The sequence below is a fragment of the Boleophthalmus pectinirostris genome, unplaced genomic scaffold (assembly GCF_026225935.1).
Source record: "Boleophthalmus pectinirostris isolate CB_2022bp ecotype Guang Dong unplaced genomic scaffold, ASM2622593v1 HiC_scaffold_9, whole genome shotgun sequence".
Classification (NCBI taxonomy): domain Eukaryota; kingdom Metazoa; phylum Chordata; class Actinopteri; order Gobiiformes; family Gobiidae; genus Boleophthalmus; species Boleophthalmus pectinirostris.
In genome coordinates this window covers 4,372,832-4,391,886 of record NW_026571541.1, presented here as the reverse complement: position 1 = coordinate 4,391,886, position 19,055 = coordinate 4,372,832, and the positions used below count along the sequence as shown (strand labels likewise).

Here is a 19,055-nt window from a genome sequence, read left to right as displayed (position 1 = left end):
AGCCTTGAGCCTCTCGCGGTGTTCAGTCTGAAAATTTTAATATATAAGTCGCACCTAAGTAAAAGTCACGGGAAACACCCAAACCATGAAAAAAAGTGACACTTATAGTCCAAAAAATATGGTACTTGGGATTTGTCAGTAATAAATCAACAATAATAAAGCTGATTGGATTATATGTCACGTTTGTTTACTATAAAAGAATACAACTCAAGGTAAAAGTAGTTTAAGCATTCAGAATACAGTACTCAGATTAGCTCATGTAATAGAACACGTTACAAAATTCATTTCAAACAGGGTATTTAGTACTCAAACATTTTCTCACCAGCCTCTCTAATACACTCTAATCTTTACTGATTCTCAGGTGTGGCGATGGGCGACTGGTCTATCCTGGGGCGTTTCCTGTCTGAAGTCCAGAACCACTCCACGGTGATCGGGAAAATCTGGCTCACCATGCTCCTCATCTTCCGCATCCTGCTGGTGGCGCTGGTGGGCGACGCCGTTTACAGCGACGAGCAGTCCAAGTTCACCTGCAACACTCAGCAACCGGGCTGCAACAACGTCTGCTACGACACCTTCGCCCCTGTCTCCCACCTCCGCTTCTGGGTTTTCCAAATAGTCCTGGTGTCCACTCCGTCCATTTTTTACATCGTGTACGTGTTGCATAAAATCGCCAAAGATGAGAAGATGAACGGACGAAGGACTCACGAGGCGGCGGAGGAGAGGACTCAGAGCTGCGGGCAGGTGGAGAGGGTCGGGGTTCCGTCGTGTTATTCGGGTTTTAACGAAGACTGGGACACGAGGGAGAAAGAGGAGCAGAGTTTTGTGGAAGAGGATTATGGAGAGCTGGGAGAAGACCCCACGCAACAGTCCAACCAGGTCTGAGCATCAGTTATTGTGTTAAAAGATGCACTGCGTAACTTTTCTGATGGAAGCTCCGTCAAATGCTTTTCACCATGAAGATGTTACGGCTTGGAATGTTGGAATGTTTCACAGTATGATATTTGACCTTTGTATCTTCATGGAGATCAAACCAGACCAAGTTACAGGTCAGGTCTGTGGAGAGACGACCCCACTCACAGTTTTCTGGGTATTTTAGAGTTATAAAACCACATGTAATTGAATAAATGTAAGGAAGTTTACTGTTTAATGTCATACTGTGGAACATTCCAGGCAGAGCAATGACAAATCCATAGAAACAAGCGATCAAAAAGTTACAAAGTGTGTCTTTACCTGAATGGACATTTAGAAATAGGCCAGCAACAAAAGTGGAGGTATTGGAACTGAAAATACAGGGTGTCCCAAAAAAATTTGACATCATTTCACAGGCCAATAATTTTGGCAAATCTTGCTGAAATAACCTCAAATTATACTAATACCAGCTCACTACTACCGTATCTTCCGGACTATAAATTGCTCTGGAGCATAAGTCGCACCAGCCAAAAACTGTGTAATGAAGAAGAAAAAAACATATATAAGTCACACCGGACTATAAGTCGCACTTTTTGGGGAAATGTATTTTCTAAAATCAGAGACCAGGAACTGACATTTCATCTTGAAAGGCAAGTTACAGTAATAACAACAGAACAGAGAACAACAGGCTGAACAGGCATTAATATGTTAACCTAACATATTAACAGTTATTCAGATAATTCTAGCTTAAACAACAGAACACAAGTTTACCAAACTCACAATCTCACTCCAAATCACTAAATCAATTAATTTCTTCATCCTCAGTGTCACTTCTGTGTGACCTCCAGAGATAAACCATAGATCCATGAGATAAACGGAGTGCCACTTTCTCTTCTGTGTCACTGTCGTCAGACTCAGCATCAGTTCCAGTTAGAATTATTCCAGCCTTTCTGAATCCCGACAGGATGGTTTTGGTTGTCATTGAAGTTCAGGCTTTGTCCATTCATCCAGGAAAGGACTTCCAGGAAAGTTACATGGCGCACCATGCCGATTCCTGTGAAGTGTTCTCCATCCCCACTTTCCTCCAGTCCCTCACAAGTTTTTTGCTCATTCCAAATTTTCTTTCTGCTGCTCGATCACTGTTTTCGGCTGAATATTTCACTATTTGCTGCGAGACAGCGGCTTTTTAAACAGGAGACATGTGCAGCAGAGTGAAGTGACAGTGGTACAGGAGTAATAGTAGCAGCAGATACTGACACACAAGACTAGAGCCTCTCACAACTGTCAGCCTGAAAATTTTAATATATAAGTCGCTCTGGAGAATAAGTCACAGGAAGCACCCACACCATGGAAAAAAATGAGTCTTATAGTCCAAAAAATATGGTATACATCTGAAATATCTTGGTTAAAGGTGCCATGCATGGGGATTTCATTGTTTAGCCTTAAATGTTCCACAGTATGGCATATTATATATATATATATATATATATATATATATATATATATATATATATATATATATATATATATATATATATACTATATACTGTGTCCATTCTTCCAAATAGGACATTTATACATGTGTCTCAAAAAATGTGACATCATTTTGCAGGCCAGTAATTTTGTCAGTTCTTGCTGAAATAACCTCAAATTTTCACTGAATGTTTAGAAACAGATCAAGATTTTATATTTAATGTTTTCTTTTTGTTCTGTTTTCAAGTTGAGCTGTTCACCCCCAAAGAGAAGTCATTTTGTGTCTTGAAATATGCTCACATACATTCATCCAAGACTGTGCAACGTGTCTTCAATGCAAAATGTGGAAAAACTTCACCAACTGGCAAACAAATTTGGACTTGAAATCAAAAATTTTAACAGGAAAGCTGTTTATGTATTGCCAGGCTGGTGCCACCTAGTGCCTCCTCTCAATTTCATTTTTCTCCAGCGACTAGGTCAGGAATCAGAATACACTAGACCAGGGGTCGGCAACCCAAAATGTTCAAAGAGCCATATTGGCCCAAAAAACAAAAAACAAACCTGCCTGGAGCCGCAAAAAATTAAAAGCCTTATATAAGCCTAATATGAAGGCAACATAAGCTGTCAGTATATTAGCTATATAAGCCGACTATTAAAATGACTAAGTAGGCTACAAATACAAAATGAGCATTCATGATACACAAACCCCTCTGTGACACTCGGTGCTCCGTCTGTAGCCACTGAAATCAGGTGGTTAGTGTTTTCCTTTGTCATTTAGGCCCCGTTTACACGTACACGGGTATTTTTAAAAACTGAGACATTTTCCTTCGTTTGTTCACATCATTTACACGCAAACGGTGAATTCGCCTCTGAAAACGAATCTTTCTAAAAACTCCGGTTTCACGTTTGCGTGTAAACTGAGATAAACGGAGTTTTAGGAGCTGATGTGCTGAAAGTGCGACGGACGTTTACCTGTTGCTTTGACGATGATGATGGAAGTATTCAAAACAGCAGTCGCATTTCTTCTGATCGTGCATAGGAGCACTCAGAAAACAGCAGCATGTAGAAGTTTGTACGCAACATCAGCCCAGAGCAGAAGCTCTGAGCTCGGGCAGCAGCACCAAACACACAGGAGCAGTCAGCACGCAGCTCCTCAAGACGGGGCTGGGGGTCCAGTGTTGGTCAGATTGTCTGGAGGCTTCGTCCTCCGTGTCCTGGTTCCAGACGGGGGTGAGCAAGACCAGCGCACAAAGGACTGGGTCTGAACGGTTCCGTGTCGTCCTCTGTGCGCTGGTTCTGTGTGGGAAAAGCGAGAATGCGCTGTGGACCACAGGTCCGGGCTGCTCCGGTCCTCCGCGCTCGACTGCAGCCTGGTTCGGAGGTGGTGCAGCATCCAGACAGAAGCGTGAATCCCGTTTGGTTTGTTGTATGGTGTTCTGAGTGGTCCGTCTGCGCACGTGTCTTTTTTTTTTTCGAGGAAAGCGCTTCTCAGGTGGAGGCACCGGACACCACCCCCGCTTCAGCTCATCTGTTTGTTCTGCTGAAACACTTTTAATGTCTTTGCATTTGCACACAGCGGATGGATCAGATCCAAGAGCAGAGATGAACGAGGGTTTTATCCCTAAAGAAACCAGTTTAAACAACAACAACAAAAAAATCATTTCTTTTCCATTTTCACTCATTTTTGAAAAAGCTCCAAGGAGCCACTAGGGGAGTGCTAAAGAGCCGCATGCGGCTCCGGAGCCGCGGGTTGCCGACCTTTGCACTAGACGGTTTGCAAAAATCCCGGAAGTGCGAGTTTGGGCACCAGCCAATCAGCAAAGAGCCGTACATTTTTTTTTGGCAACGATTCCCGAGATCGAGGATTTAAAGCCGGAACAAAGAGAATGTTTGGTGAATTTTATCAAGGGGAAAGACGTTATTGTCCTTCTTCCTACGGGATTTGGGAAAAGCTTAATATACCAGTTAGTCCTGTTAGCTGCGCAATACATATGTCATGACCAAATAGCAGCGATTGGTTAAATAAAAAAAGTACCTGCCTAAAGTCGAGCGAATGAATCCTAATGCTGCAAGGTCAGACTGTTTCTAGGAAGTGAAACTGACTGATGAATCAGGCTAGTTTGTGCAGGACTAAAGGATTACATATGTGTGCGAGCATAATCCAAGACTCAAAATGACTTCTCTTTTGGAGTGAAGGGCTCAATCTGAAAACAGAATAAAAATAAAACAAAAAATCTGGATCTGTTTCTATACATTGTGAGAAAATTTGAGTTTTTTTCAACAAGAATTGCCAAAATGACGAAGTGATGTCAAATTTTCTGGGACACCTTGTATAAATGTTCTATTGGGAAGAATGGACACAATTTAGAAACACATGTAACTGAATAAAAGGTTAATGTTTAATGCCATACTGTGGAACATTTAAGGCAAAACACTGAAATCCCCATGCACGGCACCTTTAACCAAGATATTTCTGATGTATAGTAGTGAGCTGGTATTAGGGGGTAGTTTTTTACACAAGGACCAACATTTCAAACTGTTTAGAATATACGGAAGCGACTTTGCAACTTTACAGCTTCTGGAACATAAAACCAAAAGTAAGTCATTATTTGTGTTCCTTAGAGCTACCATCTGTACGTTTATTTGATTTCAGACGGCAGATGTCTCCACACGTCTGACCTATAATTTGGCCTGGCAGCGTAGCCCGCTCGACTCTGTAGAAATAGATTTTTCACTGTCATATTGAAAAACATTCCTGGCAAAAGGCTTCACATCTCCACGGAGACAAGAAGGTGACGTGTCCTACCCCCAAAAAAGTTACACAGTGTGCCTTTAAAGGTCCTATATTACACAAAACTGACTCTTGTGAGATTTAAATCATGTTATAATGTTGTTTTCTCATTCACACATGTTTGAGTAACTCATTATTATTAGTCTGTCTACATCTCCAAAGCTTAAAATGTTTTGTTCCACCTTGTGATGTCATGAAGTGATTGAGTGAGTGAGTTTACAAGTTAATGGCATACATAATGGGTGCATTTTACCTTTAATTCAGCAGAGATTGGATGTTTTCAGCACTGGAATTGCCACATGATTACAGTGAAGGTGTATGGAGTTTACGCCTGTATTACCTCATGACATCACAAGTTGGAACAGGGTGTTTTCTGATTGAGAGAAGAACTCAGCCAAAATATGCAGAATTTGTGTGTTAAATATGTTTGAATGAAACAAAACACAACTCCAGGTCTGGTTATGATGAGGAAACATTAGAACATAGAGCAGAAAATAGTGTAATATAGCTCCTTTAAAACTATCTTATGTAAGTTTATATGATTTTCTTTTTTAACCAGTAGATGGCAGACGTCTCCACTGAATGGACCAATAATTTGGCCTGGCACGTTGCCTGCTCGTCTCTGAATAGATCTGTTTAATTGAATTTGCCATACTCTGCATGATTCCTGCCAAAGCGCTTTTCACATTTCCTTTTTGAACATAGCAATGGAAGCGTTCACACTTGTATTTAATGTCTTGTCTGACATGGCTATATTTATGTATACAGGGTGTAGGTGTATATGTGTAATATATATATATATATATATATATATATATATATATATATATATATATATATATATATATATATATATATATATGTATGTATACTGTAGCTGTGTGTATATGTACAAGGTATGTTTGTATATGTATGTATTTATATTACTTTGTTTTTTGTGTTTTATTTTCTACTTTTCACCTTCATTGCCATGTTCAAAATAAAACGAATGATTAATAATCAATCACATTTCCACAGAGACAAGCAGGTGACATTAGCCTGATTCATCACCTCGCAGCATTAGGATTGGTTCACTCGACAGTAGGGGGGTACTTTTTAAATTTAACCAATCTCTGCTGTTTGGTCGTGACATATGTAATGCGCCGTTAACAGGGCTAACTGGTATATTAAGTTTTTCCCAAATCCCGTAGGAAGAAGGACAATAACGTCTTTCCCCTTGATAAAATTCACCAAATATTCTCTTTGTTCCGGCTTTAAATCCTCGATCTCGGGAATCGTTGCCAACACAGAATATATGGCTCTTCACTGATTGGCTGGTGCCTGAACTTGCACTTCCGGGATTCTTGTAAACCGTCTAGTGTATTATTTTGATTCCTGACCTAGTCGCTGGAGAGAAATGAAATTGAGCAGAGGCACAAGGTGATGCCAAACTGGCTAGGGTGACACGCCCTCCCCCAAAAAGTTACACAGAGCAACTTTAAAGCTCCTATATTAAATTAAATGAATTCTTGAAGCTTTAACACATGTTACAATGTTGTTACCTCCTCAAAAACAGACCTGGTGTTGTGTTTTGTTTCACTCACATATTTTTGAGTAACCCTTTATTATTAGTCTGTAGGGATGTAACAGTAATCAAACTATCGTGATATTGTATCCTCAGAAGTCTCACAATAAGTTATTTTGCTTAAATGCATTGTTCTTTAGTAGGAACAGCTAATAAACATAGGAAACTGTGTGTCCCATGATTGATTTCAGCACAGTCAATGTGAAAAAATATGTTTTTTACTTGAATTCTTGAGATTCTGACAGTAATAATTTATACCAAAATCTTGTCAGGGTATTTTAAAAGCAAAAAAGTGTCCTATCTAGAATTATATTTGCCACTCCAAAATATCACATTAAATATTGAACCATGACATGCATATCATGATAATATCGTACTGAGAGATTTGGATATCGTTACATCCCTATTAGTCTGTCTACATCTCCAAAGCTCAAAATGCTCTGTAATGTTTCCCTTTTACCTTTAGTTCAGCAAATATTAGCAATTCTGGTATTGAAATCAATCCATGTATCATTCGTTCGTTTGTTTTTCGATATAAAACAGTATTATTTGTCTCCAAAACCAAAATCAAAAAACAGATAATGATTAGTTTTTTCAGTTTTCGATTGTCTTTAAATGAAATATGGAAAAAACAGATAACGACCATTTCCCGTTTCTGTGACTTAAACTGTGATGCCGAACTTTTGCGCCACATATGGACTAAACCAGGTCCAGGACCAGGCCGGGAATGAAACCAGGACTGAGACCGGAACCAGACAAGGACTCTGGCTGGGACCAGGACCAGAAATCAAGATTGAGACTGGGAACAGGACCAGGACTGAAACCGGGACCGAGATCGAGACTGAGATGGGGACTAAGACCGGGACTAAGACCGGGACTAAGACCGGGACTAAGACCGGGACTGAGACCGGGACTAAGACCGGGACTAAGACCGGGACTAAGACCGGGACTGAGACCGGGACTAAGACCGGGACTAAGACCGGGACTAAGACCGGGACTGAGACCGGGACCAGACCAGGACTGAGGCTGAGACCAGACCAGAACTAGATTGTGATTGAGACTGGGACCAGACCGGGGCCAAGACTGGGACAGGGACCGAGACCGGGACCAGACCAGGACTGAAAACGGATTAGTCCTTTTTTAGTCCCGTTTTAGTCCTGGTTCAGTCCGTATGCGGCGCAAACGTCCGATATCACAGTCACGGAACTCACGGAAATAGGAAACATCCATTGTCAATTTTTTTCCATTCTTCATTTAAACACAAAATCAAAAACTGAAAAAACAGTTATCCTTTTTTTTTTTTCATTTTGGATTTGGAGACAAATAATGAAGAAAACAGTTATTTTTTTGTTTTCTCATATTTTTTATATTGAAAAACAAATGAACGAATGATACACAGATTAAAATCATCCAAATGATTCTAGTATTAGAGTATTTTAATTTCAAGAACTCAGCCTAAATCTGCAGGGTTTGTGTGTTAAAAACAGGTGAATGAAACAAAACACAACTCCAGGTCTGTTTGTGATGAAGAAACATTATAACACAGATCAGAAAATAGTGTAATATGGGCTCTAACCATGAAAAACTGTTTTGAGATTGCTTCTATTTCTGTTCCAGGTGTTACTCATCTACATCCTGCACGTCCTGCTCCGGTCAGTTATGGAGATCACCTTTTTGATCGGACAGTATTTTTTATTTGGTTTCGAGGTTCCTCATTTGTTCCGCTGCGAGACGTACCCCTGCCCCACCCGCACGGACTGCTTCGTGTCCCGCGCCACCGAGAAAACCATCTTCCTCAACTTCATGTTCAGCATCAGTCTCGGCTGTTTCGTTCTAAACGTGGCAGAGCTGCACTATTTAGGTTGGGTTTATATATTTCGGGTCCTGTGCTCTGCTTGTTCCACCTGCTGCTGCCAAGAAAAGGACGAGGTTCACATTTACGCCCATCACAACCCGCTGACGCTGCAGTTAAAGCACTCGCTGAGAGGACAGTTGGTGCTCCAGACTCCAGCGCTGGTCCCAGATAAGAGCATGCTGACCCACACTCCGGCCATCTCCTTCCAGACAGACTCGACAGTGGAGTGCACATCCAAAAGGAGCCCGGAGAGACGGGACAGGGTCAAAGTGAAGCTGGCAAACGTGGCCCGCGCAGGACGGACTAAGAAATCATGGCTCTGATTTGGACAATTAAAAAAAATAAATGATAAGTGTGATAAAAGTGGCCTAATTTCTGATCTGTTATAATGTTGTTTCCTCGTCACAAACAGACCTGGTGTTGTGTTTTGTTTCATTCACACATGTTTAACACACAAATTCTGCATATTTAGGCTGAGTTCTTCTCTCAAACTGAAAATGCTCTACCTTGTGATGTCATCATGTGATAAAACAGGAAGTGCTCCATACATCTTCACTAGAATCATGGAGAATTTCAGCCCTGGAATTGACAATTTCTACTAAACAAAAGCGAAAATGTAGCTGTTAGCTTGAAAAACTTGTTTCATGACATCACAAAGTGGAAGAGAGCATTTTGAGCTTTGGAGATGCAGACAAGACTAATAATGCAGGATTATTCAAACATGTGTGAATGAAACAAAACACAACTTCAGGTCTGTTTTAGACAGAGTCCCCACTCTTTTTCAGTGACAAAATTTCAAAACTTTTCAAGACTTTTTCATGACCTAAAGTGAATTTTCCATAACTTTACAGCACCTACATGTGTAGAATTGATCAGACTTTTAGGACTAAATATGAAATGTTAAGGCAAGGAGAAAATTCAGTTTGTCGACTGGACAAAAGTTAGTTTGGTTGAAGACGCTTCGCAGCTCATCCAAGCTGCTTCTTCAGTTCTGGTCAGACGCTGGTGGACACTTCCTTTTATCTGCAGGGAGGAGCGAACTAACTTAAATTAACACACACACTTGTTTACAGTTTCTGTTTGTTAGTTCGGCCTATTGACCTGTACAGGGTGTGTGGGGTCTAATTAGCAGAACAATTCATGGCCATAACGTCTTCAACCTAAGTTACTTTCATCATGTCGACAAACTGAATTTTCTCCTCAACATAGATTCTATCTGGACGACTGAGGGATTCTTCACATATGCAATATTAACTCTTTCCACTCACCTTATGGTTTGGGATTATAGTTTATCAACATTCAAAATCCTGTCAGTGCATTTATTGTCGTCGCTTTTAAACAAAAGGCGCAGACGTTCGAAAATAATCTGAACAGTCTAATGTTAACTTAATAGAACGCTGTAGTTGCAAGAAAGAGATTAAACTTCCATGACTTTTCCAGGCCTTGAAAATGACATTTTCAATTTCCATGACTGTGGGAACCCTGTAGATGAGATAACAACATTATATCATGGCTTAAAGCTCACAAGAGTCCATTTGTTGTAACATAGTAACTCCACTGTAACATTTCTGGTGGATGGTCTGCTAACTTGTTTCCAATGAGATGTTATTGCGTTGCCTGAAATGTGGGACATCACCCACAGCGTTCAACCACAGACCGCGTATATACGAGTGGACTAATATGCCGCCGTGTGCCATATAGGAAGTTCTCCAGGAGGCTCTTCCGGCTCCTTTTGACTCTGGCTCCAATTGACTTACATTAGAATCTTGTGGCTCCTCTCTCTGTACCTGCTGCTGTGAGACTCGTCATTTTGGTCTTAAAATGTTCGTATTAACCCACAACACATGATCCTGAATTTTTTTTTGTTTTTTTTTTGCCATTTTGTCCGTCAAAATAAAAAACCTATTCATAACATTGAGTCTGGCTCCAGATTGGCTTCTGTAAGCATTAGCACCTCGAGCATCATTTGAGCGGCGCTGAACACTGTGGGTGACGTCACACTCGTTTAGTCCACTTCTTTATACAGTCTATGGTTCAGCTCCGCTCAAATAAAGCTTGTGTTGTTAATGGTTACAGTTAATGAATTTGGCCTCTATATTATGAATAGGACTTTTGTGATGAACAAAATAGCGACTTTTAAAAACATCAGCATCATGTAGAGCGGATTCATTGGTAGTTTTCAGATTTTAGAATGTGATGATGTCATACTCCCAGATGGAGGGTGAGGGGTCAGTTTTCCCATTTGATTACATTGTACTTTGCCATGGAATATCCAAAACATAAATCCACAAATGTTTAACCTGGTCATGTCTACTATTTACTAGAATCAAGAACTCACTGTATTTAGGACAAAGATCTGCTTTTTCACAATACTAATTTTAGCTGCCCCCATCTGTATTAAATATTGGCCTATAGAATGTTGTGATTTAGTGTTGTAGTACTCGAGACCGGCCTTGAGACTGTTTTTTTTTTGTGGCTCGTCTTGGACTCAACCAGGTTTAGACTTGGTCTTGTCTTGGTCTCGAAGAGCGACAAAATGGAGATAGCTTTACAAAAACATTGATATATATACCGTATTTTCCGCACTATTAGGGGCTCTGGATTATAAGGTGCACTGTCATTAAATGGTCTATTTTCAAACTTTATTCACAAATAAACCGCACTGGACTTTAAAGGAAACACAACAGTGTGATGGGTGAGTGGTTTTGTTTGTTTGTGGCGTTCACGGTGACTCTGGGCTTTGTTCAGTTGTGGCGTGTAGGGAGGGTGTGTCTGGGACCAACGGATTGTCGGCGTGTTCGCAGTGACTCAGTTGTTCAGTCGTGTCTAGAAGTGGCACATTGGACTCGCTTTTTCGGTTCGTTCCTCCGTTCTGTTCCTCGACGGCGTGGACTGATGAGTGTGTCTGTGGGTGTTTTTCGCTGTGCGGTCGCTGGTTGCTCCGTGTGTGTTTGCGTGTGCAGCGCATGGTGCGGCTTTGTAGTTTACTGAAGTCTGGGACACCCGAGTGGATTTGTGTATGGGGCGCTCTGGGTTGTGGGGCGCGCGGTCGTTCTTTGATGTGGCTGGAGGATTAAGAGTGCGTCTAATAGCCCGGAAAATACGGTACGTGCCAAAGTAACTGTAGAGTACAAATAAATGTAAAAAAAAACAACAAAGATGGTCTCGATGGGCTGTGGTCTCAGTCTTATACAACACTATTGAGATATCATCTGAAACCCAGCAATATGAACATTTTAAGACCAAAATGACGAGGCTCACTGCAGCAGTTAGAGAGAGAGGTGCCATGATATTCCAGGGTCAGAAGGAGCCAGAAGAGCTGAATTTGCACTTCTATTTGGAACACTGAGGCCAGTGCGTTAGTTATGTCCATTTATACATACAGTCTGTAATTAAACCTGTGTCTCTTTCTTTACTCAGTTTCAGGTGTTGTTGTTGCTTCTAAAACCCCTTTGTGACCCTTTACATACTGTATCTGTCCTGTAATTTTGCCTGGTGGCGTCACCTGCTCGTCTACATAGAAAAAGAAAAAGAAAGACAAGCTTAATGTCATACTGTGGAACATTCCAGACAAAGCAATAACATCTTCATAGAAAAAAGCAGGTGGCTGACACTCCACAAGAAAATGTACATAGCTGCAGCTTTAAATCAGCACTCGATGAAAAAAAAAAAAAAGAAAGGACATTCAAAGTTACAGAATTTGTATAAGGAAATAGATGGAGTTGTGAGGGATGTACAAGTACTTAAAGATCCTATTTTTCTAATTCTATTTAATTTAGGTAGAATTAAAAACATATGGCTTATCTCTTTAAGCCGTCTACTTCTTCTGTTAACCGAATAATAGAAAATAATTGACCAGTTTTAAATATTTAACAGCAAATACTGTTTCCTGGTGTCTGAGAAGATTTAAACTTGATCTTTTCGCAGTCAAATATAATTTGTTTAAGTACATTCAAGAAAAATTGGGGATGCACGCAGACTGAGCACTTTCACATTTATTACAAGAACAAACTGACAAATGTTTTTCTTTTGTGTAAAATAAATAAACTGTCAAAGTGGTTTTAGTTATCTGTCAGAGCTTTGATGAAAATGTATGTATTACCAGATGTATTACCATATTGCTGAGCATTTGAAACTGAATTCACTGTTTTCTAAGAGTTTTGTGGCATTTTGGAAATACAATGAATAAAATCATTCTTATAAAGTTCATGGGTTTTGTATTTTTTCAGATCATACTGTTGTCTGTGGAGCTGAATTGGTCGTTGTTGTCGTTTCTTCTTCTTCTGTTGTTACAGACTGCTGCTCTGCTAACATATCAGTCAGCTTCAGGTCCAGCACTGTGTCCTTGTTCTCTGGCACCACCTGCAGGTCACAGCAGATAAACACGCAACAAAAGACATTTAGAGTCACTTTCAAAACCCAAATTCAATGCACGTGCACATTACTGAAATATAATGTTTTCCTTTTTTTTTTTTTTAAGTATACTTTTATTTCACATAGTCATTTGTGAAAATGTAGTTTCATACACACATATAGGTACATTTTCTCATACCACCCATGATTAGTATTCTCTTATTTGTTTAGGGGGGTTGTTAAGGGGTGTGCAAAAATATTGAAATATTGATATATCGTTTAATGTTATGATACAGTATCGATATCGTGAATGCTGTATCAATATATCGCCAAGACTATTTTTTGGTATATTTTACTAAATTATTTTGTTACAGTGCTACAGTTTTGTGGCTTGTTTATGCAACACATTTGACATTTTCACAGTTTTGATGATTAAAATGTTTGTGTTTCATATGACCTTGGCACATGAAGTGGTTTAACAAAGACTTTTACTATTACAGCCAAGATTTAGCCTGTATTGAATCGATTTGAAATATGTCATATTGAATCGTATCCAATCATAAGACACCTGTATTGAGATCTGTATTGTATCGTGGCTTATGTATCGCAGTATGTATCGTATCGGCAACTTCTGCGATGATTGACAGCCGACTGACAGCCACAACAATCCAACCCGGTGCAGACCGGTGCACTCCGGACTTTGAAACAGAGTGGACATTTGTGCTCAGACCATGCCATTAGTCCAACACAAAAATTCAAATGTACCGACTGTAGTTGATGCTAAAGAGGCCATTACAAACACGACTTTGACCCAAAAGTCTGATTTATAACAAATATGCACAAAACAGGGCCAGGGATAGGTATACATTTCAATTTTAGACACATTTACACAGATAATCAGTAGAAAAAAGTGATTTTGGAGTTTGGTGGCCCTTTAAAGTTCTGACAAAGTTACTCACTGTGGCGGCTCCTCTCCGTCTTAGAATGATGCCTTGAGCCAGTAATCGCTTTCCAGTTTCTTCAAATAAAGCGTCGTCATCCAGGTCTGTGCTGTTCTTTAGCTCCTCGTACTGCTCTACGAACCTGTAGACAGTGAACACAGCACATTATCAATAAATTAAATATTTCTCAGTTTCCTATTTATTCATTTAAGATGGACATAAAATAATAACTTTACATTAAATCAGTGTGAATAAAAAGGAGCAACAAATGCGTGATATCAGTTCCATTTGCACATAAAAAACATTAATGGTTCCAACTTTTTGATTACATAAAACCTATTTAAGTGAGAGAACATAAGGAATAATCAACAAATAGCTGCATTAGTTTTATACTAAACTACACAACTTTTTAACATATAGACTTACCTTACTTTAGAAAAATACAGTGTTTGTTATGGAACAATATAAAACTAATATCACAAAGAAAGAAATTGAAATAATGTCTTTTAAACATGTTGTTTTCTTATTTACCTTTGACAAACAGATACAAATTTAGACTTGGATAAATCCAGCGCCCGAGGTCCGGCCCCATACACTTTATAAAATTTTCTGAAAAGCACAATGGAAACAAGACAAGACAAATAGTTTCATTATTTGATCTCATCCCACAAGAACTCGCAAGACAAAATTGCCACGAGATTGTGCATACATGAGGAAAATTATCGTGAGATTGTTTTCCGTGTCTTTAGTTTTTGGATTTGACAAAAAAGGGAGTTAAGCGGTGGAAAAAGCTAAATATAACAGTTAAATATAAAACAAAATGAATAAAAAAATGGTGAACTGCACAATTTATTTTAAAAACTTATGTCAAAATTCTGTCTAGTCTCATTCTCGTGGACTCAGTTTTTTGTTCATCTCGAGGAAACTGTGTCTCGTACCACATCTATTAATTGTTACGATACAAAAATGCAGTCATTATAAAAGCAAAAAAACTCTAACACTGTAGGAGTGAAAACAACAGGTATTTAAGGACTCTGTGTTAGGTTTGAACGATTTGAGAAAAATATTTAATTGTGATCACGATTAGACTTGCGATTTACCTTTGAATAATAAGATTATTTTCAAATGTCACATTTTAAAAGTGTCAAAAGTGCAAAAAGACTGAAATCTGAACTGACAAACTAATATAAGAATCCCATTTCAGTTTGTACAGCACTAAACTACAGGGTTAGCAGTTTTATGCATAAATTTGTTGTTTGTGGAGGAAATTATGGTACTTAAAAAAATGCAACTTTGCAGCCTACATTGTGTTATCTTGTGTTTGTACTCACGCTCTGATGACGTCTTCAGGGTAGAAAATCTCAGGCACAGTGTCCGTTGTGGGTCTGGTGGGTTGTCGATAGTGAGGTTTGACATACAGAGGGTCTTTCTTTGGGGGAAATGCTGCATAAACATCAAACCAAATGGGCTTCTCGTGGGGCTTCATTACCCCAGCCCGCATCAGGTCTCGGACTCTGCAACAAAACAGTAAATTGGCCAATTAATTTAAATATTCTAACTTTATAAACACATATATTTCAACAATTTAGGGCCTGCTACAATAATTACAAGAGTGATTAACTGTTTATTGTTCAATATAAAGATAGGCAGAACAATATTTTTTGGGGGTTTTGTAGGTATTTTTTACTCGTATTATGATAACATTGGAGCTGTCAAGGTTCAATCAGTGACTTCTGTCTCTCATTATAGATACAAACTAACTACAATATGTGTTTTTTCTTCTGCCATTTATTTTCCTACAGCTAATAACTTTTAACTATATTATACATTTATAATATTTTTGTGAGGATTACCTTTCTTTAGGGTTATTGTATAAGTGGCATAAATTAGTTTGAAATGTATCATTATATTTTCTTCACACTTCAAAATGAGTTAGCGTGACAAGCTTAAAAATTGCCAACAAGTCTTACTGTTGTCCATAGCTTTTTCTGTTTTTTTGTTTTGTTTTTTTTTTCTACTGATGCTTGTAGTTAAGCCAGTCATGATAATTACATTATGGACATATCCTTCAATTAATCACAGACTCAACAATATTTTAGGGGTAAATACCGTGGGATGATACTGTACATTTGCAAGATTTTTTGTGGGATAAGCCTAGTTTAGGGTTGGTGTGTGTGCCATCAATTTTCAATATAATAATTCATCGTCTACCTTCAAAATGTGTTATTCTGAAAGCTCTACTTATACCTGGAAAAATAATATAACGGTAATTATTAATTTAACAAACAGATAACTTAAGAACAGCTACCTTAATACATAATTTTCAAAGGGACCAGGGAGAGGGGAAAAAACTAATTAAAAACATTGAGATGCAGCAGGTGTAAGGTAAACAGATGTCCCTATTTACCCGGGACAGTCCCAGTTTAGAGCCCTGTGTCCCAGCAGATTTATCCAAAACCAGTGATTTGTCCCAGTTTTATACAAGAAATGTCCCAGGTGTCCCTATTCTTGCCCAGTTTGATCCCTACAAACAGTATAGAAAGATATAAATTGTCATTTGTTTAGGTAAAATACAGAAACGTTGTTTAAAAATGACCAAAACACAAAGAAAATGTAGCTATACTGACTCAAGTTAGTGTCGAGTGCAGAACAATTCTCCTTAATTACACACTAGTTTCACAATTTTCAATATTTTTCCCTCCCATTTTTATTTTTTGTTTGAGGTACATTACAAGTAGGGGTGTGCAAAAATATCAGAATATCGATCGTTTAATGTGATGATACAGTATCGATATCGTGGTCTACTGTATCGATATTTCACCAAGAGTATTTTTAGGTGTGTTTTACTAAATTATTTTGTGGCTTGTGGAGTGAAAGGAAACTCATTTATGCAACAAATTTTACATTTTGACTCTGTTTTGAGGATTAAAATGTTTGTGTTTCATATGAACTTTGCACAAGAAGTGGTTTAACAAACACTTTTAGTATCACAGCCATGATTTAGCCTTTATTTTTTATTGAACTGTATCGAATCAATTTGAAATATATCATATTGAATCGAAAGTGCACTGTATTGAGACATGTATCGTATCGTGGCCTGTGTATCGAGGTATGTATCGTATCGGCAACTTCTTAATGATACCCAGCCCTAATTACAAGGTACATTACAAACATAAGGATATGTACATGTACATGTTAGGCACCATTTCTGCTGCTCAAAAGTAGTAGATTGAAGTTTCAAAAACATACTGTGCCATACCCCAATTGTTTTACCTTAACACATGCTTGACACATACATACATATGTAAGTACATACACATATACACACACACAGATATACCTATACATTCACACATACATACATACGTACATATGTATAAACACATATATGCATAAATGCACAAATATATTTTCGTTTGTGGTCATGCAAACTAATAATGATAAAAATAAATAAATAAAAAATGTGGTACCCCAACCTTAAATAATTTTCAGAAGGACAAGGGAGAGGGAAAACAAACGAATTAAAAACAGTGAGCTGCAGCAGGGGTCACTCATGTGTTATTGACCTTCATTTCAGCATTACGTGCATGTGGCCAAAAAGCGTTTAAAAATAAGCCTGATTACAAATTTATGTGACTTCAGTATTGTTTTAGACATCATGGTTTTAATATTTTACTCGGACATTTACATATCAAGCAGTTTTTTGAAGCTTGACTTAAAAACACGCCGCATCTGGCTCTAGTTTAGCTATTTTGAGCTAAAATACTAGTCTAGGGACAATGTCAACAACACGATCGCCACTGAACGAAAACTACGGATATTTAAGCTATATCTGAATTTAATGCAGCAGCAAAATAGTCACCAGATTTGTATAAAAGTACAAACTTACCGGGTAAAAACAGTCCCGACTTTCTCTAACCTGCTGCCCGCCATGTTTTTCTCATGTGTTGACCCTATTTCCGGGTGTTGGCGTAGAGCACTGCGCCCCCTGCTGCTGAGGAGTCGCGTTTAATATAGGAAAACTGAGATAAAAATACCCGAAATATGGCGTTTTGTCGGAAAACACGGGGATAAAGTTGATTATTTGAAGGTAAGAAAGGGTTAGCAGTTAGGTGAACTCTTGAAATATTTATTTTTCGTCCTTTCTTCGGTAATGTTGCGGTGTTTTGTCCTTGTCAGTGTCCCGTCGAGACTAAATTAAACTAAACTGCAGATGTGGCAGTCTACAAAAACTAAGGTAACTATGAATGAAAATGAAATTATTGTTGGTGCATGTATTTATGGATTTTATTATAAACTATAAAGACTTAAGGACTTTTGCTCCAAAAAAATAAAATAAATAAATAAATAAATAAATAAAAACTTGCTATGGTAAATTAATTGCCATCACTGAGACCCAAAACGTCTCACTTCTAAAAATGTAAACTAATTTGTGTGTAATTTACAAATAATAAAATACAGAGGCTAAAACATTAAAATGTCCTTTAGCTAGGGTGACCAGACGTCTCTATTTACCCGGGACAGCCCCAGTTTTGTGTCCCCTGTCCCAGCAGATTTATCCAAAACCAGTGATTTGTCCCAGTTTTATACAAGAAATGTCTCATGTGTCCGTATTTTTGACCAATCTGATCCCTGCCAACAGTATAGCGAGGCATAAATTTTAATTTGTTTAGGTGAAATACTGAAAAGCTGATTAAAAACCAAACCCAACAACCAAAACACAAAGAAAATGTGACTATACTGACTCACATGTTAGTCATGAATAGTATCTGGTATTTGTTTTAATTACACACTGGATTCACAAGTTTATTATTACCAACCACCAAAAAAAGCCGAGCATGTCCCAGTTTTTTTATTTTGAAAATCTAGTCACCCTAATTTAGATCACATTGTGGTTAGATCAGGTCAGTTTTAGTTCTGATCAAATTTCAGATTCTTGTATTTTTCTCGTTTCATTTTTGAACATTGTACCCAACATTTTATAGCTTTTTTTTAGAAGGCAAACTACACAGGTTCAGACGTATATATGAGAGGTTGTAAAGGAAGGTAGTAGTTAAGTATTACACCACATGCTGTTTGTACTGCAGGCAGGTTTTACTGTGGACCCAGAGAAAGTGAACTCTTACCTGAGTCAGCTGACAGAAACCAGCATGTGGGGCTAAAGTACAA

General features: G+C 38.5%; 2 protein-coding genes across 2 annotated transcripts; one reads left to right on the top strand and one right to left on the bottom strand.

The window, feature by feature from the left end:
- The first annotated feature begins 369 nt into the window (after positions 1–369).
- LOC110163274 (gap junction alpha-6 protein) lies at positions 370–8,915 on the top strand. The gene is made up of 2 exons (XM_020928196.2): positions 370–876; positions 8,355–8,915. The coding sequence occupies exons 1-2, from the start codon at positions 370–372 to the stop codon at positions 8,913–8,915; spliced, it is 1,068 nt and encodes a 355-aa protein (XP_020783855.1).
- Positions 8,916–12,569: 3,654 nt separating this feature from the next.
- Positions 12,570–17,857, bottom strand: mrps23 (mitochondrial ribosomal protein S23). The gene is made up of 5 exons (XM_020928199.2): positions 17,776–17,857; positions 15,218–15,400; positions 14,418–14,495; positions 13,905–14,028; positions 12,570–12,954 (listed from the first exon to the last, which is right to left on the bottom strand). Exons 1-5 carry the CDS (start codon positions 17,817–17,819, stop codon positions 12,823–12,825), a joined length of 561 nt encoding a protein of 186 aa, XP_020783858.1. The 5' UTR covers positions 17,820–17,857; the 3' UTR covers positions 12,570–12,822.
- Between the last annotated feature and the right edge of the window lie 1,198 nt (positions 17,858–19,055).